The 26,929-nt window shown below is 41.2% G+C and overlaps 1 protein-coding gene and 2 long non-coding RNA genes across 3 annotated transcripts; 1 reads left to right on the top strand and 2 right to left on the bottom strand.

Annotated features, from left to right (window-relative positions):
• Positions 1-3,186: 3,186 nt before the first annotated feature.
• LOC137573085 (uncharacterized) lies at positions 3,187-19,715 on the bottom strand. The gene is made up of 3 exons (XR_011031809.1): positions 19,369-19,715; positions 13,999-14,676; positions 3,187-3,631 (listed from the first exon to the last, which is right to left on the bottom strand). It is a non-coding gene; the product is annotated as an uncharacterized lncRNA (long non-coding RNA).
• On the bottom strand, positions 4,255-13,832 carry LOC137573082 (uncharacterized). Its single transcript, XM_068284914.1, has 2 exons — positions 13,374-13,832; positions 4,255-5,539 (listed from the first exon to the last, which is right to left on the bottom strand). The coding sequence occupies exon 2, from the start codon at positions 5,279-5,281 to the stop codon at positions 4,616-4,618; it is 666 nt and encodes a 221-aa protein (XP_068141015.1). The 5' UTR covers positions 5,282-5,539; positions 13,374-13,832; the 3' UTR covers positions 4,255-4,615.
• Positions 13,316-15,454, top strand: LOC137573084 (uncharacterized). The gene is made up of 3 exons (XR_011031808.1): positions 13,316-13,506; positions 13,587-14,685; positions 14,759-15,454. It is a non-coding gene; the product is annotated as an uncharacterized lncRNA (long non-coding RNA).
• Positions 19,716-26,929: the final 7,214 nt, after the last annotated feature.

A 26,929-nucleotide genomic window follows, 5' to 3' on the forward strand; every position in this document is an offset into this window, starting at 1 on the left:
GGTTGCTTTTGTTGTAGTTGTTGTTCTTTTTTCCTTATGTTGTGCTCTTGTTGTTGTCGTCTAGTCACGTCTGCCGTTGACAAGCGTCTGCTGTGTGCACCCATATTGAATGTCCTTTCCTCCTACTTTTTAGCTTGGCTAGTAGTGCCACTTCTACACTTCTCCATCTCCTTAACACTGCATGGTGTATTTTCAACGCCATTGTCCTGTCCGTTGGTAGGTACAGTACGTATTTTTGTGCCGCACAATTTACTGCACTTCCTGCAGATGAGCAAAAACCAAATGGACAAAGAGATCGAGAGGGAGGGAGCAAAGACATGGCAATGGAGCGATGCACTCGACAAACTTGAAGCTCGACGCGCATTGTCTCGATAATTACCCATGTCCCCTGGTGTTTCAACCATGTGACTGCTGACTGGTGACCCTTGGCCCGTTTTTATCTATCAACAACTTTTTCGGACTAAAGTTCGGGCACGTTTCTACCCAAAGTGAAGTGCCCATACATGCTTGTGTGTGTGTGCTTTGTATGTACATATGTATATACGTTGTATGTTGAGACGAAGCCAAAAAGAGGCAGATAAAAAGCAAGGCAACTGAAAATGGAGGTAGAAAGGCACTTTGATACTGGGCAATTGAAACACAGCAAATTCTGTATTTAGTTAAACTTTAATCGTCCAACTTTGAGGGTTCGTCTGCATATCTTGAGAATAATTAATAATTTATTTGAGTTGTTATTGGCAGCTAATCTATGTGAGTAAGGCTTAAAAATGTTTCTAAAATCCGAAAAGCCTGCAATGTCATCTAGTTTCGCAGATTTCTAGAATCGAGCTACTACTCTAAAGTATGTCAATTTAGGATCAATTCAAGAACAAAGAAACGAAGCATTGCTAATAATTTAGAATACAATTAAAGATACAAAATATCCTTAAAACCGAGATTTATATTCAACAATTTTATATTACCCTCTGCAAGGGTATAAAAAACAAAATGATTTTTTTTATGAATCGTTTTTTAATTTTCAATCTATTATTTTGTTTTTGTAAATTCAAGTTTCAAAATGTAAATCAAGTAATCTATTAACTCCATAAACCATTTGACATGCAAATCAAATGCTGCACTAAAAATCTAGTGAAATCTGCTGGATTATATAGAAATCGATAATTTAAAGCGATTGATGTACTTATATTATATCAAAAAATTGAGCTTCATTTGATTTAGCGATAGCTTGGCTTTTAAATACCAGAGGCACCAGAGTGTCATCAAAATGAAAATTGAATATGACGCAAGTCCAAAATCCTTCATATACACACACACACACACATGCACACATATAGAGACATAAATGCCAGACTGACATGCCACAGCCATAAACATAAATCTCGGGCATTTAGCTGCAAAAATAAAATCAGGCAACAGGCAAAAGGCACAAGGCACAAGCCAGGCACTGGTTCTGATCTGGCCTGGCCTGGTCTGGTCTGGGCTGGTCTGATGGTGCTGCCACCGTCAGAGACACACAACAACCTAACCTACTAACCGTCTAAACGTTGGATTACAGAACCCAAAACCAGCCAAAAACCAGCATCTACCCTTCTCTGACAAAAACTCCTGCTGTCTCTGTCACTTGCTCTCTGAATTCCGTATATGTATGCATCTCTGTCTCTCTGATGAAACACGGCACAAAATTCAATTGTTTTTCAGCACAACAATTTAATTTGACACGTACTTTTAATGTGGGGCTCTCGTCAGCTAATACCAGAGACCCTGGCAATAGCAACAGGACGACCACCCAGACAGAAGAGAACACCAGCAGCACACACTTGTGTGTGTGTGTGTGTGTGTGGGTGTGTGTGCCTCCAAACGCACATGACAGAGTGAGGGCATAAATTGAATTTAGATACAATTTCCTGGCACTGCGTGACTGAGTTTTTTTTGCTTTTAGGGGTCTGGGGTTTTTTGGGGCAAAAAGGAATGGAACCTGGCTTCAGTTTCCAATGCATTTAAACAGGCAAAATGGCAATTAAAATATGAAAGAAAAAAAATATGAAATGAAAACAAAAAGGGAGGAGGGCAGAAAGGAAAGAAAAAATATGAGAAAAATCTATGCTATTGGAAAATTTTTGCCAACGTTAAAACCAAACAATAAATAAGCAATTTATATGCACAAATGCATTTATCGAGCATGAAAAGTTGAGCATGAGTCGTTTCGTTCATTCCATTGCAAGGGAGTTTTCTCTATCAGATTTTTAGCTCTTATTTTACTGCAAATATAAAAATTGCGCATACGCCACGTAGTTACACAACGCTATTAATTATATTTGCCTCTTTGATAAGAAAACAAGCAAAAATTCAATGAAATTAAATAAAACTTTCATTCACAAGAAGAAAATCAGCAGAAAACTAAAATTTTGTCGAAAAATTGATACTCTTTTTTATCAAATGAGTGTAAAAAAGTTGGAAATCTAATATTATTCTTTAATAAAAAGTGTTACACCTGTTAGTTACAGGCTATTTTCGAGTTATTGATTTAAAGTTATTAATTTTAAACGTAATGTGTAAGAAAAGAGAGTAAACGAAGCCTTTTACCCATTTTTGATAAATATATTGGCTATGCGATGTGCATCTATCCCACTGTATACGAAGACGAGAAACGAGACTACGATCAAAGAGAGAACGTGAGCGTGTGATGACGAACGAATGAGAGATGACGACGGGGGAGTTGGTTTTTGTGCGTCGAACAAGACGGACATGTTTTGAGGTCTTACGTCATAGTCGGATGCAAGGTCAAGCCGAGTACCTTAGACGGGTGCTAAATATCGAGTGTCAAAGTCGGACACAAAAAGTCGAGCGCCAAAACCGGGCGCGAAAAGTCGAAGGATCAGTGGCGGACGCCAAAGTCGAGCCGAGCCAAACGTCGATTGTCGTTTTACATCTTTTAATCTCTATTAATTTGTATTTTCATGTAAACCCCTTAGACTATAACTAACTGGTTAATAAAACTCCAAAAACATAAACATATTTCTAAAGATATAACTGATGAGTGTTTTACCGTTTCTCAATCGAATCAATGAGAACGGGGACAGATTTTGAATGGACAGGTTTGTTAAGAAAGAATAAAATAAATGCTGAATCTTTACTCTCATTACTTCAACTCTAACATTATATACATGCATGTATAATTACCTCTGTAGGAACTTCTTGTTGAAGTCCTTTAATTTTAAATCTTTTTAGTTAGTTTAAGCTGCAGTTATTACGGTGAAATTGTTAGAGTATACAATTTCATGTAAAACAGTGTTTTTGTCCCACCAACAGCGGCAACAATTCAATATTTGGCTAAAAAAATTTACGATGCATTCAGGGGTTGCCTCCACAGCCCTTCTCCATTCAGTTGTCAGTAGGGAAAATGAATGCAGAGAGAGAGACTGATGGAGAGGGGAAAGAAAAACCCGGCTGCATGTAAATGCGGCACATAGCGTTAATAATTCCTGTGCTGAGTAGCCGTTGAGTCGACATCGTCCTCCTGTTGTCCCTCGCCAACTCCCAATTTTCACTTTTCCTCTCCACCAGTGTTGTCGCTTGATCCATGAAAAATTCAACATTGAAATTTTTTTTTCGTTTTAAGCGGTCAGCCCATCTGGCAGTAAAAAAAAAGAAACAAAAATATGTATTGAATATGGTGGCCAAATTGGTTCTGATGCAAGGTAACAAAAAACGTATACCCATAATGTATACAAATACAAAAATGTTTCCTTTACATGCCAAAGAAAAAAGCTGACAAAAAGCAATTAAGTTGCCAGATATTAAATTCAATACTGATCATTAATCCGAGAATATAAACACTAACAATGAAAGCAAGGATTTCTATTTAGGTAGAAGAGACAATTATAGTTTCTGTTGTGATGTTTTGTTTTTGAATAGTATACATTAAAATGCATCCAAATTTGTATACTTACTCGAATTGTAAAATACCAAAATAAACTATAATAAAAATAATTAATTAAATATTTTAGTTGATGCATAAATAAATTATTTATTGTATTCTAAAATTTTACTGAAAGAATGGAAATTATTTTAATTATTAATAATGTTTGTTTTTATTTCTTTTTTAACTAATCGTTTTAATAAGACTAATCAGACTTCGTCCATTAAAACTTGTTCGTGGGGGGCGGAAGGATCCAAATGAAATACAAGGAGTTGGCGGGTGCCAATTTCTTCAGTTTGTGGTGAGCGAGTGGTGAATTAAAACGCACGAGAAACTTCGGTTAACTAAATGTAGGTTTTATTATTTATATAATATTCACAGGTAAACCGGCACACACGGAAATGGTTCGGGTTGAAAGTGATTAACAAATCGTAAAAAAATGCAAGAGAACGGGTGTTCGGGTGAAAGGCTCGATTCTTAGTGATGGCGGTGCCCATTGGAAAAAATCAAGTCACTCCTCCTGGTGTGACCGTAGACGCCGAGGATCAAAAAACCCTCCTCACTCCTCACCGCTCACTGCTCTTCGCCGCTCACTGCTGTTCACCCGGTGGCGTGAACATACCGCCCCCCTTGCAACATGTTGCAATTGTCACCCTGGACATATAAAGGATGGGGGACGGCAACGTCCTGGAGCGCCTAGATCCCACAGGAGCCGGAGACGACCCATCCGAACACGGTGCTCTGGGCTGCGGGAGTACCGCTATGACCGGGCACACAGCCTGGTTGGATGACCTCAGGATAGAGGTCTGCCCCGAGCACCACGGATACCGACGCCGGCCGATAGAAGTAGGGGTCGGCCAGGATCAGGGTTGCGAACTTCTCTCGGACCGGCGCCGCCACTTCCCGGATGGGAGTGCGGATGAGCAAGTCCTCTTCGACCTGGAATATAACGTTCCGTCGGAACGTCTTGTCGGACCTCGACTCGAGGACGGCCGTACAGGCTTGGTCGACCCCGACCGTGGTCACAGCTAACCCCAGGGACCGGGCAAAGGAGAGATTGATGCGGCTCTCAGCCGCACACGCATCAAGAAGGACGCGGGTCTCGAAGGATTTCGAGCCATTGCCCAACCGTAGGACTGCGGTGGGCAGGACAGTCGTCGTCCTGGCGTGGAGCAGGGAGGATAACGAAATCTCGGGTGCGCCTTCTGGGGAAGCGGAGCGGTCGGACGATGATCGGGAACGGGGTTGTAGCGGGGGTGCAGCACGACTGGAGGGGGTGATCGGCTGCGACGCCGGGCGGAGGCACGTCGTCTCGGCGGTTGGTCGGCCATGTGGAGCAGGGTATGGTGCCTTTGCCCGCATCGTCGGCAACCATGGCGAGTCCGACACGCGTCGGATGAATGCTCGTGGGCCAAGCAATTGGGACAATATTTATTGATGAGCACCGCCCGAAGCCGCTTTTCCCCTCGGAGGTTTAGGAAGCGCTGACACTGCCGGAGTGCATGAACCCCCCGACAGACCCGGCATCGGTACACGTTCGTGCCCTGTGGAGCTCGTTTGCTGCGGTGGTGCGGCAGACGCGTGGGGGCCATGTCGCTATGAAAGGGCGAGCTGAATGAACTGTAACGAAAGAAATTACGTATGGGGAGTGGATTAGTCTATGCACGGGAACGAGAAACATGCACGGAGACGAGGACATTCGGAGGAAACATAGAGGGATTAGGAGTCACGATAAGGTTTTAGACTCAGGACTCCTGCTGTCTTGCAACAGAATGAGCTTCGCTACGGGTCTTCGGATAGACCCACGCGCGGTGGTGACATCAGCCACTCGGACGAGGCCGTCAGCCCCGGGCAGAGTGCGCTCAATTCGCCCTAAGCGCCACTCGTTGGAGGGGAGATGATCTTCGGACACGATCACGAGGTCGCCGGTCTGGATGCTGCGAGTCGGTGATTTCCACTTGTTCCGTTTGTGAAGCTCCTTGAGGTACTCACTCTTCCAGCGGCGGCAGAAAGCCTGCTGGATTGCCTTTAGTCGCTGCCATCGGTTGATCAGCGACATAGGCTCGACCAGAATTTCCGGTTCCGCAATGGCTAAGAGTGGTCCTCCAATCAGGAAATGTCCCGGGCTTAGGGCCAGTAGATCCTCTGGGTCCTCACTCATGGGAGAGATTGGCCTGGAGTTTAGGCACGCTTCGATCCTACACAGGAGAGTGGAAAGTTCCTCGAAGGTGTATTTGACAGTGGACGAGGACTTGTAAAACAGGGTCTTAAAACTTTTGACCCCTGCTTCCCACAGTCCTCCCATGTGGGGCGCGCTTGGCGGAATGAACTGCCAGGATAGGATGTGCTGGGGGAATGCCTTCATTATTTCAAGCTTGGTGGCGTTCAGGAAATCTTTTTCGAGCGCCTTTGAGGCCCCTACGAAGGTTTTGCCGTTGTCGGAGTAAATGCGCTGTGGACATTGTCTCCGTGCGACAAACCGAGAGAAGGCTGCCAGAAATCTTTCAGTGGTGAGGTCGGAGGTAGCCTCGAGATGGATTGCCTTCGTGCTGAAACACACAAAGACGCAGACATAACCCTTAGTTATGAGACACGCACGCCCGGTGTAATTTTTGATCTCGAACGGCCCTGCGAAATCAATGCCCGTGTGGGTGAAGGGCCTGGAATACGTGATGCGTTCTCGAGGGAGATCACCCATCATCTGGGTCTGTAGTCGTCGACGATGAACGATGCAGACCTTGCACCCCTTGATGTGGGACTTTACCATGTTCTTTATCCGTGGGATCCAGAATTTGGTGCGCAAATACCGCACCATCAGTTGATTGCCGCCATGCAACGTGATGCGGTGGGCGAATGCGACAAGCAGGCGAGTGAAATGAGTACTATATGGGAGGAGAATAGGGTGACGTTCATCATATCGGAGGGACTCAGCGGCCCGGAGTCGTCCGCAGGAGCGGAGTAACCCATGCTGGTCGAGAAATGGGTTCAGATTGAGTAGAGTGCTGGATGATGGCAGGGGTCGCCCTTCGCCCAGGGCCCGTATCTCCGCGAGGTATTCCCGCCGCTGAGAGGTCCGAATCAAGGCGCGCTCGGCGGAAAGAAGTTCGTCATTGGTGAGGCGAACCGTGGAAGGCGTCGAAATCCTCTTGGTGGCGAAGCGTAGGATGTACGCGATGACTCGTAGAGCCCTACCATAATTCGAGAACCGTTCGCTGACGTCCTCGAGTAGCGTGGTCGCGGTGGTGTGGCACTGGACCCGTTGCTCCAGCTGGGTGTCTGGGAGTTCGTTATGGGGAGTTGGCCAATACTCGGGGGCTCTCTGGAGCCAGTCCGGCCCATGCCACCAGAGGCTGCTGGCCGATAGCTCGGCCGCGGAGACTCCACGGCTCGCCAGATCCGCGGGGTTGTCCTCGGAGCGCACATGTGACCAGCTTTGGCCACTAGTGCTTTCGGAGATCCTGGATACGCGATTGGCCACGAAGGTGGACCAACTGCACGGAGGTTTATTGAGCCAAGCCAACACGATGGTAGAGTCGGTCCAAAACTGGGAGGTTGCAGGTCGGATTGGAAGTTCAGGAACGATCGACGCCCAGAGATCGGCTAGCAGAACCGCTCCGCACAACTCTAGCCGAGGCAGCGAGACTGTTTTGACTGGAGCTACACGGGTCTTAGCCGTTAATAAATGGACGTCTACTTGATTGCCGTACCGAACCCGCACATATAGGGCCGCTCCATACGCTTTCTGTGACGCGTCACAGAAGCCATGAAGCTCCCACGAGAGCTTATCGCTGGTGTTTAGCCAACGGGGAATGCGGAGTCGACTGAGGCCTGGGTAATCCTGCAGGAATTCATGCCATTGCTGCAGCAGGAGAGGCGGCAGAGCATCATCCCAGCCCAGTTCGGTAAGCCAGATTTGCTGCATGAATATCTTCGCTCGGATGACAAATGGGGCTAGCCACCCAGCGGGGTCGAAGAGCTTAGCGATATGAGACAGAACCTGCCTCTTGGAGATCGACTCCTTCAAGGGGGGGGTCCGCTGTGGTGAAGAAGAAGACGTCCTCAGCAGCTTGCCATCGAATACCCAAGGTTTTTGCGGTGCTCGCGTCTTCCAGCTCGAGAAAGTCCTCTCGCAGCAGGTGCTCTCTCGGAATGGCTTGAAGTACTTCCTTCTTATTGGAAGTCCACTTCCGAAGCGGGAATCCCGCAGATTGGAGGACCGCTTGAAGCTCTCGTATGGCGAGACGAGCGTCGGCTTCAGTGTGAGCGCCGGCAAGGACATCATCAACATACATGTAGTTCCGAAGGATTTCGCTCGCCTGAGGATACATCGTTTGCACGTCTTGTGCCAGTTGTAAAAGGACTCGGATCGCCAAGAATGGCGCGCAGTTAACCCCAAACGTGACAGTTTGTAACTCGTAATCCTGAATATTGCCGCAGCGGTCTCGGTAGAGGATCCGCTGAAAGGGGGTATGCCTGGGATCGACTCGGATTTGTCGATACATCTGCGTTATGTCGGCATTGAAAACGAATTGAAAGAACCGCCATTTCAGTACCTGAAGCGTGAGGTCGGCCTGAAGAGTAGGACCGGTGTGCAAGACATCGTTGAGGCTGACGCCTTGTGTGGAGGGGCTCGACGCGTTAAATACCACGCGTACCTTAGTGGTGGTGCTATCGGGCTTAAACACCGCATGATGGGGGAGATAGAAGTTTTTCCCATCTTGAGGCGGCGTCACCCGAATCATATGACCCAATTCCTCATATTCTTGAATAATGGCATCGTACTGCGTTTTTAGAACCGGATCCTTGAGAAGGCGTGCCTCATTCCGCAGGAATTGAGCCAGCGCGATCGGTCTTGAGTGGCCCAAGTCAACGCTATTCGGACCTTTGAACGGTAGGGACACAACATATCGGCCGTCCTTTCCCCTTTGGGTGGTCTCCTGGAAGTTCCGCTCGCAGAATGCGTCATCCTCCTTTTCCGGCTTTGCGGGAAGGTCTTCCACCTCCCAAAACTTGGTGAGGAGTACATCAAGCTTTGCTTCGGGACTAACTCGCGTCTGTGCCGCGAAAACGGATCTAGACACCGGGGGGTCAGGAGTGATAGCCCCACACAGAACCCATCCAAAGATGGTTTCTAGCCCGACAAAATCACCAATATCCTTTTTGATCCGTTCTCCGAGGATGTGGGGAAACAGGTCTACACCGATGATCATGTCAATAGGCGCGGGCTTGTTGTAGTACGGGTCAGCCAGGGGGCGATCGAGGCACTGCGTCGGAACCGTATTAAGGAATGGAGCTGTTGGAATGGCCCCTGACAATTTGGATACGACCAGGGCGGAGACCTCAATCTTGTTCAATCTGTCACACGGGGGAGACAGCATTAGCAGACACACCTTGTCGGCGCAGCCTCCATCACTCTGGCCCATGCCAGTAACCGCGGCGTCTACTGGGTAGAAGGGGGGCTGGACCATGCTGAAGACGCGTTCGGAGAGAAAAGTTGAATCGGCTCCCGAGTCGATCAACGCCCGAATATGATGATCCACACCACGATGGTGCAGAGTGACAATCGCAGTGCCTAAAAGGCCTCTGCCTGGGGTAGATGCAAAATAACTTTGAGCATTTGTGAGCTGGTCGCTCGCGGACGGGCGCTCTGTGACGCTGGATGGTGGGACTTGCGCAGCGGATGGCGAGGGCACGGACACATCACTAGGATGCAACAGCGTATGATGACGTTCCTTGCAGGTATGGCAATTATGCGCACTGGAGCAGCCCTTCACTTGATGACCGCGGGCAAAACAGTTCAGACAAAGTCCCTGCTGTCTAATGGTTTCCAGCCGCCTCTGAACAGGCATATCAAGGAAACTAGGGCAGAGCCGTATTGGGTGATTTTCCCGATGGCACAGCTTGCAAGACGCCGATTTGAGCTGAGCTTTCGCTGGAAACGCTTGGACTTTCATCGTTGCAGAGGATTTGCGGGGGCCAATGGGGATGGCTTGGACACTTGGGGCCGACTTATGTTCGTCGGTGGCATCCAGGACCCGATACCGATCGGTAAGAAATTGGTTCAAATCGGACCACGTTGAGACGACAGTCTTATTGGGCACTGATTGCTCCCACAGGAGGATTGTGGCCTTCGGCAATTTACTAGTGCAGATGGCGATAAGTAGGACATCCCAATTCTCAGTACTAACACCCGAACGCTCAAGTGCGGTAAGACACCCTTGAAACGCGGTCTGCAGCTCTCGCAAGGATTTGCCCGACTCTTGTGCCACCGCGGGAATCTGAAGGAGTTGTCTGGCTTGAGTCATGACCAGCAGACGGCTGTTTTCGTACCGTGCGGTGAGGTTCTCCCACGCGGCCTGGAAACCCTCATTCGTCAGGGGGGGACTTAGCCACGATGGTTCTCGCTTCCCCTCGCGTCTTGGCGTTCAAGTGATAGAGCTTCTCCACTTGTGACAAATACGGATTGGCGATATAAATGGCGGCGAACAAATCGCGGAATGTGGGCCATGCTAGGCTGTCGCCATCAAATGTCTCTACCTCACACGGAGGAACTCTATGCCCCGGTGGCCCCGACGGAGCGGTTGGCTGACGCCTAAGAGTCGTCATCTGTACCGAGAGCTGTTCGATGCGTTCTCCGAACAACGTCCCGCATCGCACATATGCCGCGTAAGCGGATTCGTGCTTCGCCTTGATGTGGCTTATGTTTGCCAAGCTTTCCTCGTCGGCTTGGATTGTCAAGGCCTTGTGACAACGGGAGTATTCCATCTCGACAGTTGACCAAAGGGATTTGAGCTGCTCTAAGTGCATTTTAATGGAAAACAAGGGCACTTCAGAAGTTAGAGCTTCACTCTCGCGAGCTTCAAACAGAGTCAATGCGTCGCACGCTATAACGAAATCGGAAAGGGACATTCTGGAGTGTTCTCTACGCTGTTGTGATACGGATCGGGTGACGGGAGCGTCAGAACAGTGCGTCACAACAACGTGCGGAATCTGGGTCTGAGTTGAAAGCTTGGAACGACCTTGGTGTTCCCTCGAGTCTTTAACCGAGAATCTGCGACCCTCAGGTAAGCTGGACGAAGACGGACGGGACCTTGGGGATTCGCTGCGGCTGCGAACTGACGAGAACTTGCGCGAAATATCCGTACGCTTCACGGTCACCGGAGTTGTCGGAGGCCGAACCTTCTCCGGAGTTGCAGAGGGAGACGAAAGACTGTTGGACTTCGGCGCAGTCTTGGACGGCTCCGTGGACATACTCAGGGGACGAGCTTACCGACGAACACCGCGTTTGTGCGCGTCCCTTTTTTTTTGTTTTGGAAGTGAGAAGTGGACTGTATGGGGACGCAAGAACTTCCTCACTGTGCACCGCAGGATTGCGGGAGAATTTTCTCGCGTGTGGCTCGGAAACGAAGCCTCTTTAATGGGGATAGATGCGGAATAATATACGAACGCACGAATGCGGATTGAAAATTACCGATGGGAGTACGTATAAAACAAAACACGGATGAAATATATAAACAAAGATGTATAGGATAAAAGGAAAATACGTTTTTATATAAATCTGGATCTGGATATATATGTGTGCGCAGAATAATGGCCGGAAAAAATTGTATATATAATTTATAAATATGGACGGAGATATAAATATGGGCCCGATAGTGCTGGAAAAAATATATATATATGTATTTATTTAGAAATATGGGCGGATATATATATGAGCGCAAAAGGCTGGCCGGAAAAAATATATATATAGTTTTTAAAGCTGAACGGATATATAAATATGGGCCCGATAGTGCTGGAAAAAATTTATATGTGTTTATTTATAAATATGGGCGGATATATATTGAGCGCAAAATACTGGCCGGAAAAAATATATATATAGTTTTTAAATATGAACGGATATATAAATATGGGCCCGATAGTGCTGGAAAAAATTTATATGTGTTTATTTATAAATATGGGCGGATATATATATGAGCGCAAAATACTGGCCGAAAAAATTATATATATAATTTATAAATATGGACGGATATATAAATATGGGCCCGATAGTGCTGGAAAAAATATATATGTATTTATTTATAAATATGGGCGGATATATATATGAGCGCAAAATACTGGCCGAAAAAATTATATATATAATTTATAAATATGGACGGATATATATATGTGAGCGCAAAAAGTTGGCCGGAAAAATTATATAAATGATTTATAAATATGGACGGATATATAAATGTGGGCACGATAATGCTGGAAAAATATATATGTATTGTTTTATAAATATGGGCGGATATATAATTAGGCGAAAAAAGAGAATCGGAAATAATGTGATTTAAATTTGGCGCGCTTGAGCCGCCTATCGATATCACGACTCGACTCACGTGTCACCACTACTCCGAAAACAGCTGTCGGCCGCTGTTTATATATTTGGTTTTTGATTTTGTTGTTTAATTATGTATGTGAATAATTTTTTTTTTGTGGTTGTGCGGAAAAACCAAGAACAAGTGTTGTGCGGAAAAACAAGCGAGTGTTGTGCGCAAATAAAACAACCGATCAATGCATATGGACAGATGCTTTGATCTATGTGTGTACGTACATGCATAAGTACACAGGTGAGTATAGATATGTATGCACACGCGTTGTTCACAACAAAAAAAAACGTAAGTAATTGTAATTTAATTGGATGTGGGGTTGTGTTAAATCAATGCGCGACACCGAAATGTATTATGCGTTGTGGATATGTACATATGTATGTGCAATGTATGACTATGTAAGCATATACATATGTATGTATGTACGTATGTAAGCAAGTGCACCGGTATCCAAAGACGCGCGTGAGGAAATTAATTTCGCACCTAATTCGAACGCGCAAGAAATCGCGGTGCATACGTGAAGTGCTATTTAAAAAAAAAAGAATATTTTTTTTGCCTTTTGTGTCGTGGTAAATGTGCGAAGGGATTGTATGTATATGGATATGTATGTACATATGCGCGTACATCAACAGGTGACGATGTATGTATGTACGTAGATACGCGCGTGTGGAAATAAGTTTGGCATTAAAGATTATTATTCCAACACATAAGAAAACGCGGTGAACACTTTGATTTTTATTTTTCCCTATTTTTTATAACACTTTAATAATTTTTTTTTTTTGTTTTTTAAACTTTTACGCGGATTTGGCAAACAGCTGTGGAAATTACATGTACATGTGAATGCATATGTAAAAAGGTGGATTTGGACAAGTGCGAGAAAAAAAACATAAATGAAAATGGATAATCGTGGAATGTAAAATGAGAACGTTGGACAATCACGCTAAGGATTAGGAACTACCATGAAACCTTGGAACAGGTCAGGTATGTACATACAATATGTAAAAGTGTGTAGGTCGCTATGGAGAAGCGGGAAAACCTCACACTTTTAGTAGTATGTAAATGAAATGAATAATGAAATTTTGTACTTATCAGGAATTCCGCCGATGCAAGCTGGAGGAGCGGAAGGATATCCGGCTCGAAGGACCAATGTTCGTGGGGGGGCGGAAGGATCCAAATGAAATACAAGGAGTTGGCGGGTGCCAATTTCTTCAGTTTGTGGTGAGCGAGTGGTGAATTAAAACGCACGAGAAACTTCGGTTAACTAAATGTAGGTTTTATTATTTATATAATATTCACAGGTAAACCGGCACACACGGAAATGGTTCGGGTTGAAAGTGATTAACAAATCGTAAAAAAATGCAAGAGAACGGGTGTTCGGGTGAAAGGCTCGATTCTTAGTGATGGCGGTGCCCATTGGAAAAAATCAAGTCACTCCTCCTGGTGTGACCGTAGACGCCGAGGATCAAAAAAACCCTCCTCACTCCTCACCGCTCACTGCTCTTCGCCGCTCACTGCTGTTCACCCGGTGGCGTGAACAAAACTCAATTAATCTTTGAGATTAATAAACAGGGTTTCAAACAGAAAACGACTTTTAAAAAACTATTATCCTATAAAATCAAAATTATTTTTTTGAAACGATATCCAATTCGCGGATGTCTGAAGATTTACATACTCACTTAATACTATCAATCGATACTTAAAAATACTTACATCGAAATCTGTATACACATCGATCAGGGCGGCAGGCGTCATCGTCAGTTGAAGCGCAGGAATAATACCGGAGGTACCAGTGGCACGAATCGCAGCAGTTATGGCAGAGGCAGGCGTGGAAGCAGCGGGTACTGCAGCGCCGGGTACATCAGTCGGCACGGCAGCATCTGCAGGTATTGCAGCGCCGGGTACAGCAGCAGCAGGAACTGCAGCGGTAGGTCTGAAAGCGGCGGGTACGGCAGAGGCGGGCACAGCAGTGGGCACGGCGCAGCAAGTACTGCAGCGGCAGACACAGCAGTGGGCAGGGCAGCAGCAGGTCTGGAAGTGGCGGGTGGGCACGGCAGCGGCAGCCACAGTAGTGGCGGGCACAGCAGTGGGCCACTGGGTTATCGGCAGCCGCGGGCGTAGAAGCGGCCATCTTAGACGCGTACCGTGTGGACTGTTTCCTAGCCGATAAAGTTCCACTAGGTTTGGCGGCAGGCGATGACAGCGCTGATTCTTCGCTCATAAATAACTGGCATCTTACAATCCATACGTATTTTAGTTAAGTTCTAGTCTACTTAAGAAAATGTTTACTTTGAGAAATATATATACCCATATCCTTGGGCTCGTCCGGGATTTGCACCCGGGAACTCCCGCACCCTAAGCGGAAATCATACCCATAGACCAACGAGAAAGCTGTTTAAGGTAAGAAATAAAGTTATTTAAAATTGATTTAGGAAATTTTAAATTTTAGTTCTTCTTTGTTTTGTTTTTACAGCCCTAAAAAAATTAATCATTATACCACAAGGAGGAAGCGGCCAACGACTTTTGGCTGATGGTTAGAAGAACCAATCTAGAGTTTGGGTGACCGCCACATATCATGCAAATTATAAAAGTTTTATGAGCTAAATAGAGAGAGGGAGGAAGAGACGGAGAGAGAGAAACAAATAGAAGAGGCTATGAGCTTTGCTGTTTGGTATCATTTTTCACACAAAAGCAAAAATGAAAAGAGAAAAACAAAACTTGTCAAAATAAGTTTTATTGTTTATGATAAACAAACAATGAGAGAATTTCCAAACACTTTCCTTTTCAGCTAGGAGAAAGAAGAAGTTTTAATTTTCCAAACACGTTTCATCCAAATGAAAATAACAGCAGAAGCCGCAACCATTCTAGTATCAAATTCGTTGGTCGCACTCTGCGCACGAATTGTCTGGGCAAACATATGGCTTGGAATTGGAATTGGAGATGAAGATGAAGTCGGCACATGACTTTTTTCTCCTTACTATAGTTGTGTGTGTTTTTGTCTCTTTTGTTTGTTTGTTACTTCTTTTTTTTACGGGGTCATCCCAAAGGATAGTTAAAGTGTCCAAAACGATTTAGTGTATGCTCCTTGAAAGGAGGTCATACATACAATGTGTGTTTGCTACATCAAGTGCTCGTCGAGAATAATATAGTCTGCCATAGATTGTTGTAGAAGCTTAAAGATTGGAAAATACTGGGAACAGATATAAAAAGAACATTTTAAATAAGACAATCAAGTGTATTAAGAGATTTATTAGTCTTAATTCAATTGAAAATATCCTTTGTCTCTTCGTTCCTTTTCGCTAAAACACTAAAATAAAGTTATGAAAATGTTTATTTTCTACTTTGAAATAAGCTTTTAGTCCGATATATGTATTAAAAATATTTCCTTTTAGATGTGGAGCTTTCAATTAGGCACACATTTTGCTATTACTACAACTGAAAAATATATTTACGAAAACCGAAAAACCAACCAGAAAAAAAAGGTTTGCAACACATTTGCATTTGAGAGCGACGGAAAGACAAACACGCGCCTGGGTAAATAGACAAATGTGGAGTAGGTAAGTAGTATGTAGACTCCCAACTCGGATGTACATGTATGGGTGTATGTGTGTGTTTGTGTCTGTGTGAGTGGCAAACGCAATATGCTCAACATGTTGGTAAACTTTAGCAACCGTTAAGGTAAATATTACATGCATACAACAAAACGATGCTTAAAATAACAAAAAACAACTCCTTCTCCTCCCCGTGTCTCCACAATCACACACCGCGCAGCAAATGTGAACTTAAAAGGAAAGTGGTTACAAGAGGCACAATTTCAACATAGAAAATTTTCAAAACACAACATTAAGCCAAATCTGAGACCAAGATTTTAGAGAGTAATCTTTTAAGAATATCATTTCATCAGATTTTTTCCGTTTTTAAGATTGAATGCGTTTACCCCTATATCAGGTGTTTACTTTAATAATGTGTAACAATTCGTTTTTATATTTAGGTAAATGTTTTAAGATGTGATTAACCAATTAACCAATGCCAAATTTATTCTCAAAATGGCTTTAAGGTAACATTGTACAAGTTCACTTATTTCAGTTTTAAACTATCACTTTATTGCGTTTTCAATCTAACCAATCAACTTATTTCAAGTATCCTAATTTCTTTAGCCAAATTAAAACTAATTTTGTGAGAGAAAGAAGTTTCGTAAATATATAAGCATTCCATTTATTTAGACTGCTAAAACCCGGAGCTTAAATATTTGCATTGTGGCCTGCCTTTTGCTGTCACAACAAAACCCCAGACTCCAAACCAGAAGACCAGACCCATAATCAACCCACTTACAGCACCGCGTCTACACGCCTCCCCCACATCTTCGTCCGCCCGTCTGGAAAACCAACTGCATGCCTTTTTACTTGATCTCATAGAACTCGGACCGCCCAACAAATTGTCTAGATGAAGTGCACTTTACCAAAGAGCCGAAAGCGGGAGAAATGTTGCTCTTACCCGTAAAAGTAGACTACAAAATATGCTTAAATATGCATTATGCGCTTATGGACCAAAGAACCAAGGCAGCGGCGAATGTGAATGTGAATGCGAATATACGAAACACCCGACACAAGTTGGAGAACAGCAAAACTGAACTCGACTCGATTGCATGTAATGGCACTTAAGCTTACAACCCGGAATACTCTCCAACTTCCTCCCCATATACCCACTCATTCCCGCTAATTCTCCCTTGCCCATGACTCCCATCCCATATGGGTGTTTGAGTGAGGGTGAGTGGGTGTGGCACAGGTGCAAATGTAAATGCATCAAATCCAAATTGTATTGAGGGAATATTGGACCTAGGGAACAAGAATAGAACATGGACCACCGCTTTGCTTGGCAAAAAGCATTTAAATTTTTCTACACACACACAGAGGAAGAGTTTTTGCAACTTGTTTCTTTTACTAATATGAACCGCTTCTCGTTCCGTTTGCCTCAAACTTCTCACCAACAACCAGCCACACATAACCCTTGAAAGCATTTTGTGTTAAAGCAACAACAACAAAAAAAAAAAACCCAACAACAAAATGCCAAAAAGAAAATTGCAAAAATTTCTATTTGGGCATCTAACCTGACCTTTGCCATTGGTTGCTGCACTGCTTCCTTGTAGTCCAAACCCCAATCCTTCCTGCCCGTGTGTCCTGTAGTCGTTGTCGTCGTCGTCGACATCGTCCACCAAATGGCAAACACATTTGAATTTGAATGTGCATTCGAATTGATATTGCAATGACACAAAAAAAAAAAGAAGAACTGAGAAAAACCAACAACAAAAAACACGGAAAACTGGTTACGGGTTATTGCAACTGGCAAACGGCAGCCACTACATGTGATTAGCACAAATGTTTCTGTGGCATATAAAAAGGAAAATGCTGAAAGCGAATTGAAACGGTGTGTGGCAACAAATTGGCAAAATTTAATTCCATGAAAAGCTGATTAAATAATAAATTGCAGAATGTTATCATTTCTGATTGAATTATGGTAAATGATACTAAAAATAATACAACAGTCTTTGTCTATCTCATTAGTTTAAAGGGAAACTCGGAAATTTAATCATTTTTAGTTAAACCGCTTTTAAAACAGTAGTGAGGTAAGTACTTACTAGGGCCTAGGTAGCAAATATATTATAAATTATTATAAATTGAGAAATTTTCTTTCAGCGCGTCCCACCGACTTTTTTCCGTCATCCCCTTTTATATTAATTTAACAATATTTGCTGCAGAATTCCTTATAAATTTCTGTAAGTCAATTTTTTGTAATTTATGACTTCGGGATTGGTTTTAGATGAAGATAATGATTCAACATTTTTTTTATAACTTTACTCGAACAGTTAATAATAATGCCTAAAAGTATGCAAAGTGGTCAGGGTAAGGTAAGGTAAGGTGTTATGCGAATTCAGGCAAAAAATCCAATATATATAATGGGAGATAATAGTGAGAAATAATAGATAATTACAAGGATTAACCATATTCAAACCTATATGGTTCATTGAGATTCAAAAAGTGAGCAAAATTGTTAAAAACTGGTTCTCTTAAAATGTATTGCACTTGAATAATCCTTTTGGTATGTTTGGATTTTATGTTCGTAGGCTCTTTGAAATCTCAATAGTTATCTTTGAGAGTATATTACAAGCAGCACTAAATTAAAGTTTTTGAAGCTTTTGATGTAAATATTGTAAACAACTAACATGGCTAAATTAGTTGCAACATTTCCCCATGGCCATAGACATGGAAAACTTTTGCGCAAATTGAATTACCGCACACAAAATTGAACTTTAGTGCGTTGCTCTTAACCTCAAATAAATATTTGTATAGGTCGCTCTTAAAATATAGAAATACAACAACAATATCAAAAGTAGAAAAGGTAAGCTAACAAACACACACTAACACCGACACAAATACACGTGAAAATGGCAGACAAGAGCAGAGAAATAGACAAAGTCTATTCAAATTAGGAGAAGCTAAAGTCAATTCTTGTTCTCATCCTGCTTTTGGTGTGGAGCATCTTTCCAAGCACTTTAACCTGACCCTAAGCTGGGGTCTATTTTGTTTGCAGTGGTGTGTATGTGTGTGTGTCCAGTTATTGAATTCCACTTGTTTAGCTTGATTTTGTTGTTGTTGTTGCCTTTGCTCCTGGTGAGGTTGTTTTTGTTGTTGGCCTGTGTAAACGTTGCGAAAAACTTTTGCGTGTTAACAACATTTTTCAATATAAGTTGGCAAACTTTTCTTCTTTTTTCTCTCTCTCTTGCCCGCACACCCACTTTCACACACACACACACACATGCACACTCGTCGCTCAGCCAGATATTTGCCAAAGCCAAAAGTAAAAGTCTATGCGGCAGCAAGTCAAGGATGTCAGTCCTGGCCAGGAGTATTTGTCTGTCTCTTCCTCACGTGTATATAAGTATGTGTTTTGGTGTGTGTGTGTGTGTGTATATGTGCGTGTGTGCGGGTTGGCACTGCAAGTGGCAGCTAAGATGATCAAATAAAGAAAAACTCTCAAGGGTATTTTAGTTAAAGAAAATAGAAAAGAAAGTAACGAAATACTTACTCTCTCTCCCTTTCTTATTTCATCTCGTCGTATCTTTGGCATCTATCTCTCTCTCATACAGTTGAAACTTTCGCTTGATGAATTGAATTGTTGACAAACGAACGAAGCAGCAAAACAGAAGAAAATTGTGTTTATTCAGTCATGTTACCAGGTTACATGGAGAAGTCTCGTCTAGATTGGCCAAGTATATCTGTCTTACAAGCTGAATAAGTGTGCCAAAAGGTGGTTAGAAGTCGATTTTGTTGACTCATCGTGTAAATTAATCCAATGTCGAATGAAATATTTGGTTTTTCTCATTCTCGCTTTGCGTTCTTTGCTTTCCATGAAGCACTACAAAAAATAAAGAAGAAAAAGAAAAACCCCGCCAATTGCTGTTAATCAAAGGCAACACCTTAAATCACATTTCCAAGAATGTATCGGAAATGTGATCACTTGTTTTTGAAAATGAAATAAACTCTACGCCTTCTGCGCTTTTTTTTTTTTTGCTTTTTTGTCTATAAATAATTTACACATAATTTAACACCAAGTTGACAAACATGTCTGAATTTTATTTAAATTATTCACCATATTATCAAACGTGTTGCGGGAACAGCCCCCCGAATCACAAAACACGTCTAGCTTTAAGTGTGCACGTCGCAATAGCAAAAAAGAAAACAAAATATAAAAATGGGGGGATAGCAGGGGGTATCCACTGAAGGAACGCAGTTTTGGGGCGTATTGTTTTCGTTTAGATTTCAAGTTATTGCAATAAGCTCATGCATGAAAAATGGCAAGCTATAAATTTTCAAAGCGAAAAAGCAAGCAACGAGATAGGCTAAAGTTTATTACGAAAATCATTCGAATACCCTGCAAAAAAGAAAATATTAATTCAATTTTTACAAATTAATCAAAATTTGGTTAGTTTATCATATAAAAACTTTCTACACCCGAGAAGTAGGCAACACAATTCACTCAGTCGACTGCTTTCTAGAAATAATAATAATGAATTTACTGAATTTATTTTGAGAGCTACATTTAGCTACATTTTATTTATTATTTTAAGTCAATAGTATTTTAGTTCACAATTTTTCTTAGTTGGGCCAAGATTGAAATATTAATAACAAACAGAAGACCGCCAAGAGATGAGTCCTGTTTAGGTAGAGCATCAAGAAGTTAAATTTAGGCTCATATTTTATGTAAAGTCAAGATGAAACATCAAAAAATACTTATCACTTGGGCAGATTATATATATTTCCAGCAACTTTTTCGCTTCCGTTGGATCAGTGGTTGGTTTTTATCTTTCCAAATGCCCTGGGAATGTATGTATGGCGGCAGTAGCTAATCATGATTTGCAATTTAATTTGTTTGCATTCGCGTGCGTGGTAGACATAAATTGATGACATCCCAAAACCACGCCCACTTGTGTGTATTATCCTATACTATATATCGGCTGCTTAATGCCGACAAAATAACATAAAACAAAATAGCAATATATATAAATGTAGAGAGAGAGAGAGAGAGAGAGAGAGAGAAGAGAGAGCGCCAAAAAAAGTGAAATGAGAAGAATGTTTGTCGGATTCGCAATTATTTGCATATTTGATCACGTATACGCCCCTTTGCAACGCCCACAACTTTGTCATGTCAAATAATTAAATTTCTATGCCTGAATCATTCACTGATTTAATACCAAAAACATACAATGGGAGGAAGATTGATTGAGGGAATTGTGAGTGATAAATATTTTTGTACAAAATACTAAAAATTTAAATATTATCAAAACATTAACACCAGATAGCAAAATCGAATACTTTATGAATGCATTTCACATTTGAATAAGTTAGAATTGATATGATTGAATTGCAAGCACTGGAGCATAGGTTATATGTTTAATTCTATTTAGAAATATATTAAAACAAAGCTGATTGTGTGTATTGGTGTGTATTTATGTGTGTTTATGTGTAATAAACTTTGAAATTAAAACATGCAGAAGATTTTTAAATGAAGCTGAATTCTTAAAAACAGACGAACAACCCTTTCTTTTGTATTGACCCACTTTTAGTCTGAAATAACGAAAAAGTTTCCTTAATCACAATCAAAGTTTACTTTTTCTTTACAATAGTCAATTGCAACAATATATTTCAACAAAAACATAAAAAAAACGGAAAAATAGTCCACTTAAGCATCATTAATTATCGAAAATAAAACGAAAATTTGCTAGACATTACTCATACGTCCGGTTGGCTGGACACCCATTTGCAGGTACCGACAAACACACACACACACACACACACACGGACATGGAGAAAACGCCGGCAAAAGTGCAACAAAGCAAACAGCGAGACATTCTGGCAGATGTATATCGATGCAAAGAGGGAGTAGGAAGTCCAACCATTTACCGAATGCTCAAAAAGCAATTTAAAATGATTTACGTTTCGTCCGGTGGTGGGAAAGTGGGGGAAACTGAAAGCGGTGGAACTGCGGTGAGAGGAAAAAGCGAAGTTTAGCTGAAACGATTTCTAGTTTGGCAGTTAATTACAATTGGTTCTCGGCTCTCCGCTCTCTAATCGTGAATTAATAAAGTGCCGTCAGTGAAAGATTTATGACACAATTCGCCTCCCTCGAACCCGTCATACTGTGTTCCTTTGACTAACTAGTAAGTTAGTGAGGTTTGGCGCTTTGATGGAGCATTTCGCTTGCAATAACGAAATCGTGTTAGCTACAATGAAAATTGCCACTCCAATTACCACTTGAGCCAAAAAGGCTTTAAAAAAGGCAATCAAAGTACAGAGGGGGAAAACAGCGCTACCGACAGACAGAGCAGAGAGAGAGAGCGAAAAGTGGGAGAAAAACTGAAGAGAGAGAGAGAGAAAAGCTAAAAATGCACTAGAGCCCTCGGGCTCTTTGGCACTAAACGGGCTAAAGTGTGACGGCTCATTGTTGAGGGTTGCCATACAACTTTACTTCCTTATCGCCAAGCAAGTGCTTTCAAGTGCCAATACAACAACGACAAGGCTGCCAATGAGAACTTCAATTTCGAGCACAGATTCTCTCAATGAGGGCTCAGCAATAAAGGCGACAGACGACAGATGAGAGACGAGAGACGACAAAACGGCATATCGCCACAACGACTCAGTGACAGACGACGCATTTGATTTATCAAAAAAGCCAAAGAAAAGAATAAAGCGGAAAGCATCGAAAAGTGGCAACGGCAAAAGCGCAAATCACTTCCGTGTGAAAAGGCCAAATATAAAGAAAGGAATGAAAGAAAGGAAAGGCAACAATAAAAAAAAAACCAAGAGAAAAACGGCTATGAGCGAATGAGTCGGATCAGGTTTCCATTCGAGAGCCACCTCTAACCAGACATGGCTAAGAGCATGTTTATGACTTGGAATTTATTGCCCTTAGATATCCGTTTTAATATGTACAGTGAATATTACCGGAAAATGCTGCGATAAAAGTGCATTTCTGAAATTAAAGAAGCTGTAAATTAAGATAAATATTACTCAAATATTTTCAAACAGAATCTGAAAGGCGCGAAATGCGACATAAAAATTAAATCGAATCCATAATAAAATAATAAATTGACGCCCAAAATGTTCAAATTCGGAAGCATTTAACATTTAAATACTTATTCAAATATAACCAGAAAGAGATTAGTTGGGAATATGATTCGACCTTACAGATGAATAAGTCCTGCCGTGGTTTTTCTTCATTAATTTATAACGACTTTAATTGAAATTAAAACTCTTACCATTAAATGGCCCGTTCTATCCGTTTGTGGTGCTTCTTTGCCATTCAATTATTCTCTTTAGCCAATTACCACTGTATTTTGCATTGCATTTGCCAATAAGATCGCTTCGTTACCTTCGTTTGCATGCATAGCCAAAAGCTAAAAACAAAAACAAAATTGAAGAAATTTTTTACTGCAAGAAATTTGCTCAATGCTCACGTAGTAGTTCCTTTGCCTTGGCTATGGTTTTTCTTTTGTTGTTTTTGTTCTGGTCTGTTTCTTGTTGTTCTTAATGCAGTTGTTGTTGTTGTTTGTTAAATTGTTGTCTGGCACAGGCAGCGAAGCAAAAAAGAACATCACATAAATCTTCATAAGCAAGTTGAAAGGAACACTACCAGCATCCAGCTGGCTCTATGCGGTTGCTTCCTTTGGTTTTTTGGCTAGTTTCTCTCTTACCTGTGTATAGCCATTTGGTTTGGTTTGAGTTTCGTTTTGCTTTTGGCTTGCTAATTTTTTGCACGCCTGCTGCTTCTTCTACTTCTCTCCCCTTTTCGGCTTGTCGGTAAATAAAGTACAGTGCAAATGGCACACCTCTCGCTACCTACACACACACACACAATAGACACCATAATTCAACATAAAATAATGCAGACCAAAATTTCGTAAGAGAAGTTAACAAACCCTTTAAGTTGCTATTGAGCACTGAGAGAGAGAGAGAGAGATTACCAAGTTTTGTTTAACAATAAAAGAAACTAATTATGCCAGCCAAATTGAAACTCATAAGTGATATTTTGTTCTATTGGACTTGAAAAAACCCCAAATATAATATTAATTAGATTCTTGAGGACCTAAATACTAATTCTCTTATAAGTAAAGAAAGTTCTGTATTTTATTCTGGTCTATTTATTCTGCCCTATAGATTCTTTATACTTTTTTAGAGTCAAACTGGCGTTTAAGTTTATAATTTAAGTTTCAAATTTTCTATATTCTCATTTCCACCACGCAGCTTAATAGCTTTATTCACTTATACATAATTTTTTTTTTGTCTAAACCTTTCACTTATTCCCTTTGTTAGCTGTTTTATTTAATTGCGAAAAATGTGCACTGAAAACTTGGAAATTATGGCCAAAACGTGGAAAATCTACTTTGGTTGTTTAAATAGCAACGGGGACACATTAAAAGTCCCAATGAATTAAATTCTCTTTGAATAATGAAAAGGAGTCTGTCAGACGTCACATCCAAACTGGAATTACATATATACCTATATATATTTATAGTATTTCTTATATACACGCTGGTTTAAATATATAAGAAAAACTAAAAAAATAAACACAAAGCAATGCCAGCAACAATATGAAGTCAAAAAAATAGAGAGAAAGAGAGAGAGAGAGAGAGAGAGAGCGAGAAAAATGCCGAAACTTTTCTTATTTCGCATGAAAAATGCAAAACTTTTTTAATATGCAAAAAGTTAAATTTCATTTAAATCAAGATTGCTGCTACGGATGCTGATGCGCTCAGCTTCCTTGACGATTTGTTGTTCCTCCTGTTTTCATTTTTGCTCCCGTTTTTTTTTTTTTTTTTGAAAGTGGGCTTTAACTCTTTGTGCAAACTTCGCTTGGTGTATTGCATTTTCTATTGAACAAAATATGTGTCAACGGTCCATGAATTTTACCTAGTATCTAGGTGAGTTCACCCCTATGTAGTTATTCAATCAAATTGCATTGTTTGACAATGCAATTTCAATAACAACAACAACAACTACTATTACTGCAATTTACAGCAACAATAATAATGCGGCTACTGCGCGCAGAATGCTGTATTTCCCTCTGTGTGTATGACCAAGCAAGAGAATGTTTTAATTAAATATAATTTCTTTGCATATTCCACATTAGAATTTCCATCCGAAATCGTCAAACAAAGTTGAAATATTTGTAGCATACTTTTACGAGTTGCCAAAGAAAGCCGCGAAACATTTTATGTGAAAAGAAATTCTACATCTCGACATACAATATAATTTTTTTGAAATAAATGTTATTCTAATCTTGAAATACTTAAAATTCTTTTGTAACCCAACTAAAATTCCAAACTAATATATTTAAAAACAAATAAATATGCTCCCATAAGAAATTCAATATATATGATTATAAGGAACTTAATGGAATGCAGTGATTGCAATAATTAGTCGATTCTTAATATTTTTATACAAAATTAAGCATCTACTGTTTTAAAGTTAATGGAGAATTGTTCGCTGAATTCGTTCTCCAAACCTTTGCACCCAAAATTGATGCTGCTTTTAATGACGTAAAACTGTGCAGGGAATTTGACTACCCGTGCTTTGTAAGTATGTATGAAATATGCAGACATATATGTCTTTCTATATATGTATGTAGGCGTCCACTTTCACGCATATGAAAACGTCTCTCTCTCTATGTGTTTTTATTCTGAAAATTCCAATAAACACACACACACACGAGAGCACAAAAATTTATAACCACAAATGCCAGAAATTCTCTCTCTCACTATTCGCGCGAGCTACTGAAATTCATTTACTGCAACAATCAGCTTTGTTTGCTTCGTTTTGTAAAGCGACAACAAACAATTTGCTTATTAAGCAATAATTGGCATAAAATCTTGTGGACAAGAACATCACAGACTAATCTATAGATGCACATAGCAAATTCTTCCTATTTATTTCTATCTTTTGAATGGAATTTTTAAAATTAAATGCACTTTAATTTTTGGTGTAAAAGCAATTACGCGCATCGACTGTTGTAATTAAAATCGATTCTCATCAAGTTTTTACTGGGCAACTCAAAGCATCTTTCCACTCACGCACTCATCGAACATCGGACCGGGTCAGGAAACAATCAGTTTTTGTCTGCCGCCTGCTGTAAAGCGGCAATTTTGATTAGAAATGTGGACAACACCTACCTCACCCACCCACACACATACACGCACACACACGCACTGACCATTTAAGCCCACACACTCTTGTTCTGCCAAATTAATCTGCAGTTGCACTTCGAAGACCCATCCTCGCTCGGTTGGTTGTTGAGAGTTCAATTGAAGGGATTGAAGTAGGGGAAACCTACTTTGCATTTAGCCAGCGTTTAGCAGACAATTTTGGAACAGAGTTTTCGACCAACGTAGAGAATCTTTTTCTTTTCATCAAGCAAAATTTCATAATTCATTTCCAAACTGAAGTTAAATTCTACGAGAAAATTTTAAGGCATTGACTAGACATGGGCCAGAGCTAAAGTGAATTTCAAACTTAAAAATAATCTGCCATATATATAGAAGAGAGTCCGACAACCACTTAAACATACGAAAGAGAAGAGTAAAATTTAAGTCGAATTTGATTGAATGTGTTTTGTTATACGAGGAAATTTCAATTTAAATTCAACAATTTAGTTTAAATGCCAAATTTTGTTTATCCTTCTCAAATAGTTATGATTAAACAAAAGTCATTTAATTTACAAAATTGTTGTTCATAACGCAAAAAAAAATTGTTAAATAACTGAAACCTTAAGAAGTTGAATTCAACTGATCAAACTAGGATTCAATATGGGATTTTTGAACAGCTCTCAAAATTGGGTTCATATATAAACGCAACTCTTGTAAATAATAAAATCCATTCATAAGTGTCCATTACTTATTTAGTCTTTGGGAATAACAATACTTACTTTATCTGATATCATAATGAATTATGAATACGAAATCAGAGAACATTTACGAAGCTTTAAAAGCATATTAAAAATTAGCTCATTACATTTTAAAACTCTTAAGGTTATTTTATTTACTTAATATGTTTCAGAAATCTTTTATTAAATTAACCCTTCCAACATGTCCACA

This window comes from Drosophila tropicalis, unplaced genomic scaffold (assembly GCF_018151085.1).
Source record: "Drosophila tropicalis isolate 14030-0801.00 unplaced genomic scaffold, ASM1815108v1 contig_393, whole genome shotgun sequence".
NCBI lineage: Eukaryota > Metazoa > Arthropoda > Insecta > Diptera > Drosophilidae > Drosophila > Drosophila tropicalis.

Coding starts and splice junctions, on each gene's coding strand:
- LOC137573082 (XM_068284914.1), bottom strand. CDS start 5,281: ATGCGGGCAAAGGCACCATACCCTGCTCCACATGGCCGACCAACCGCC.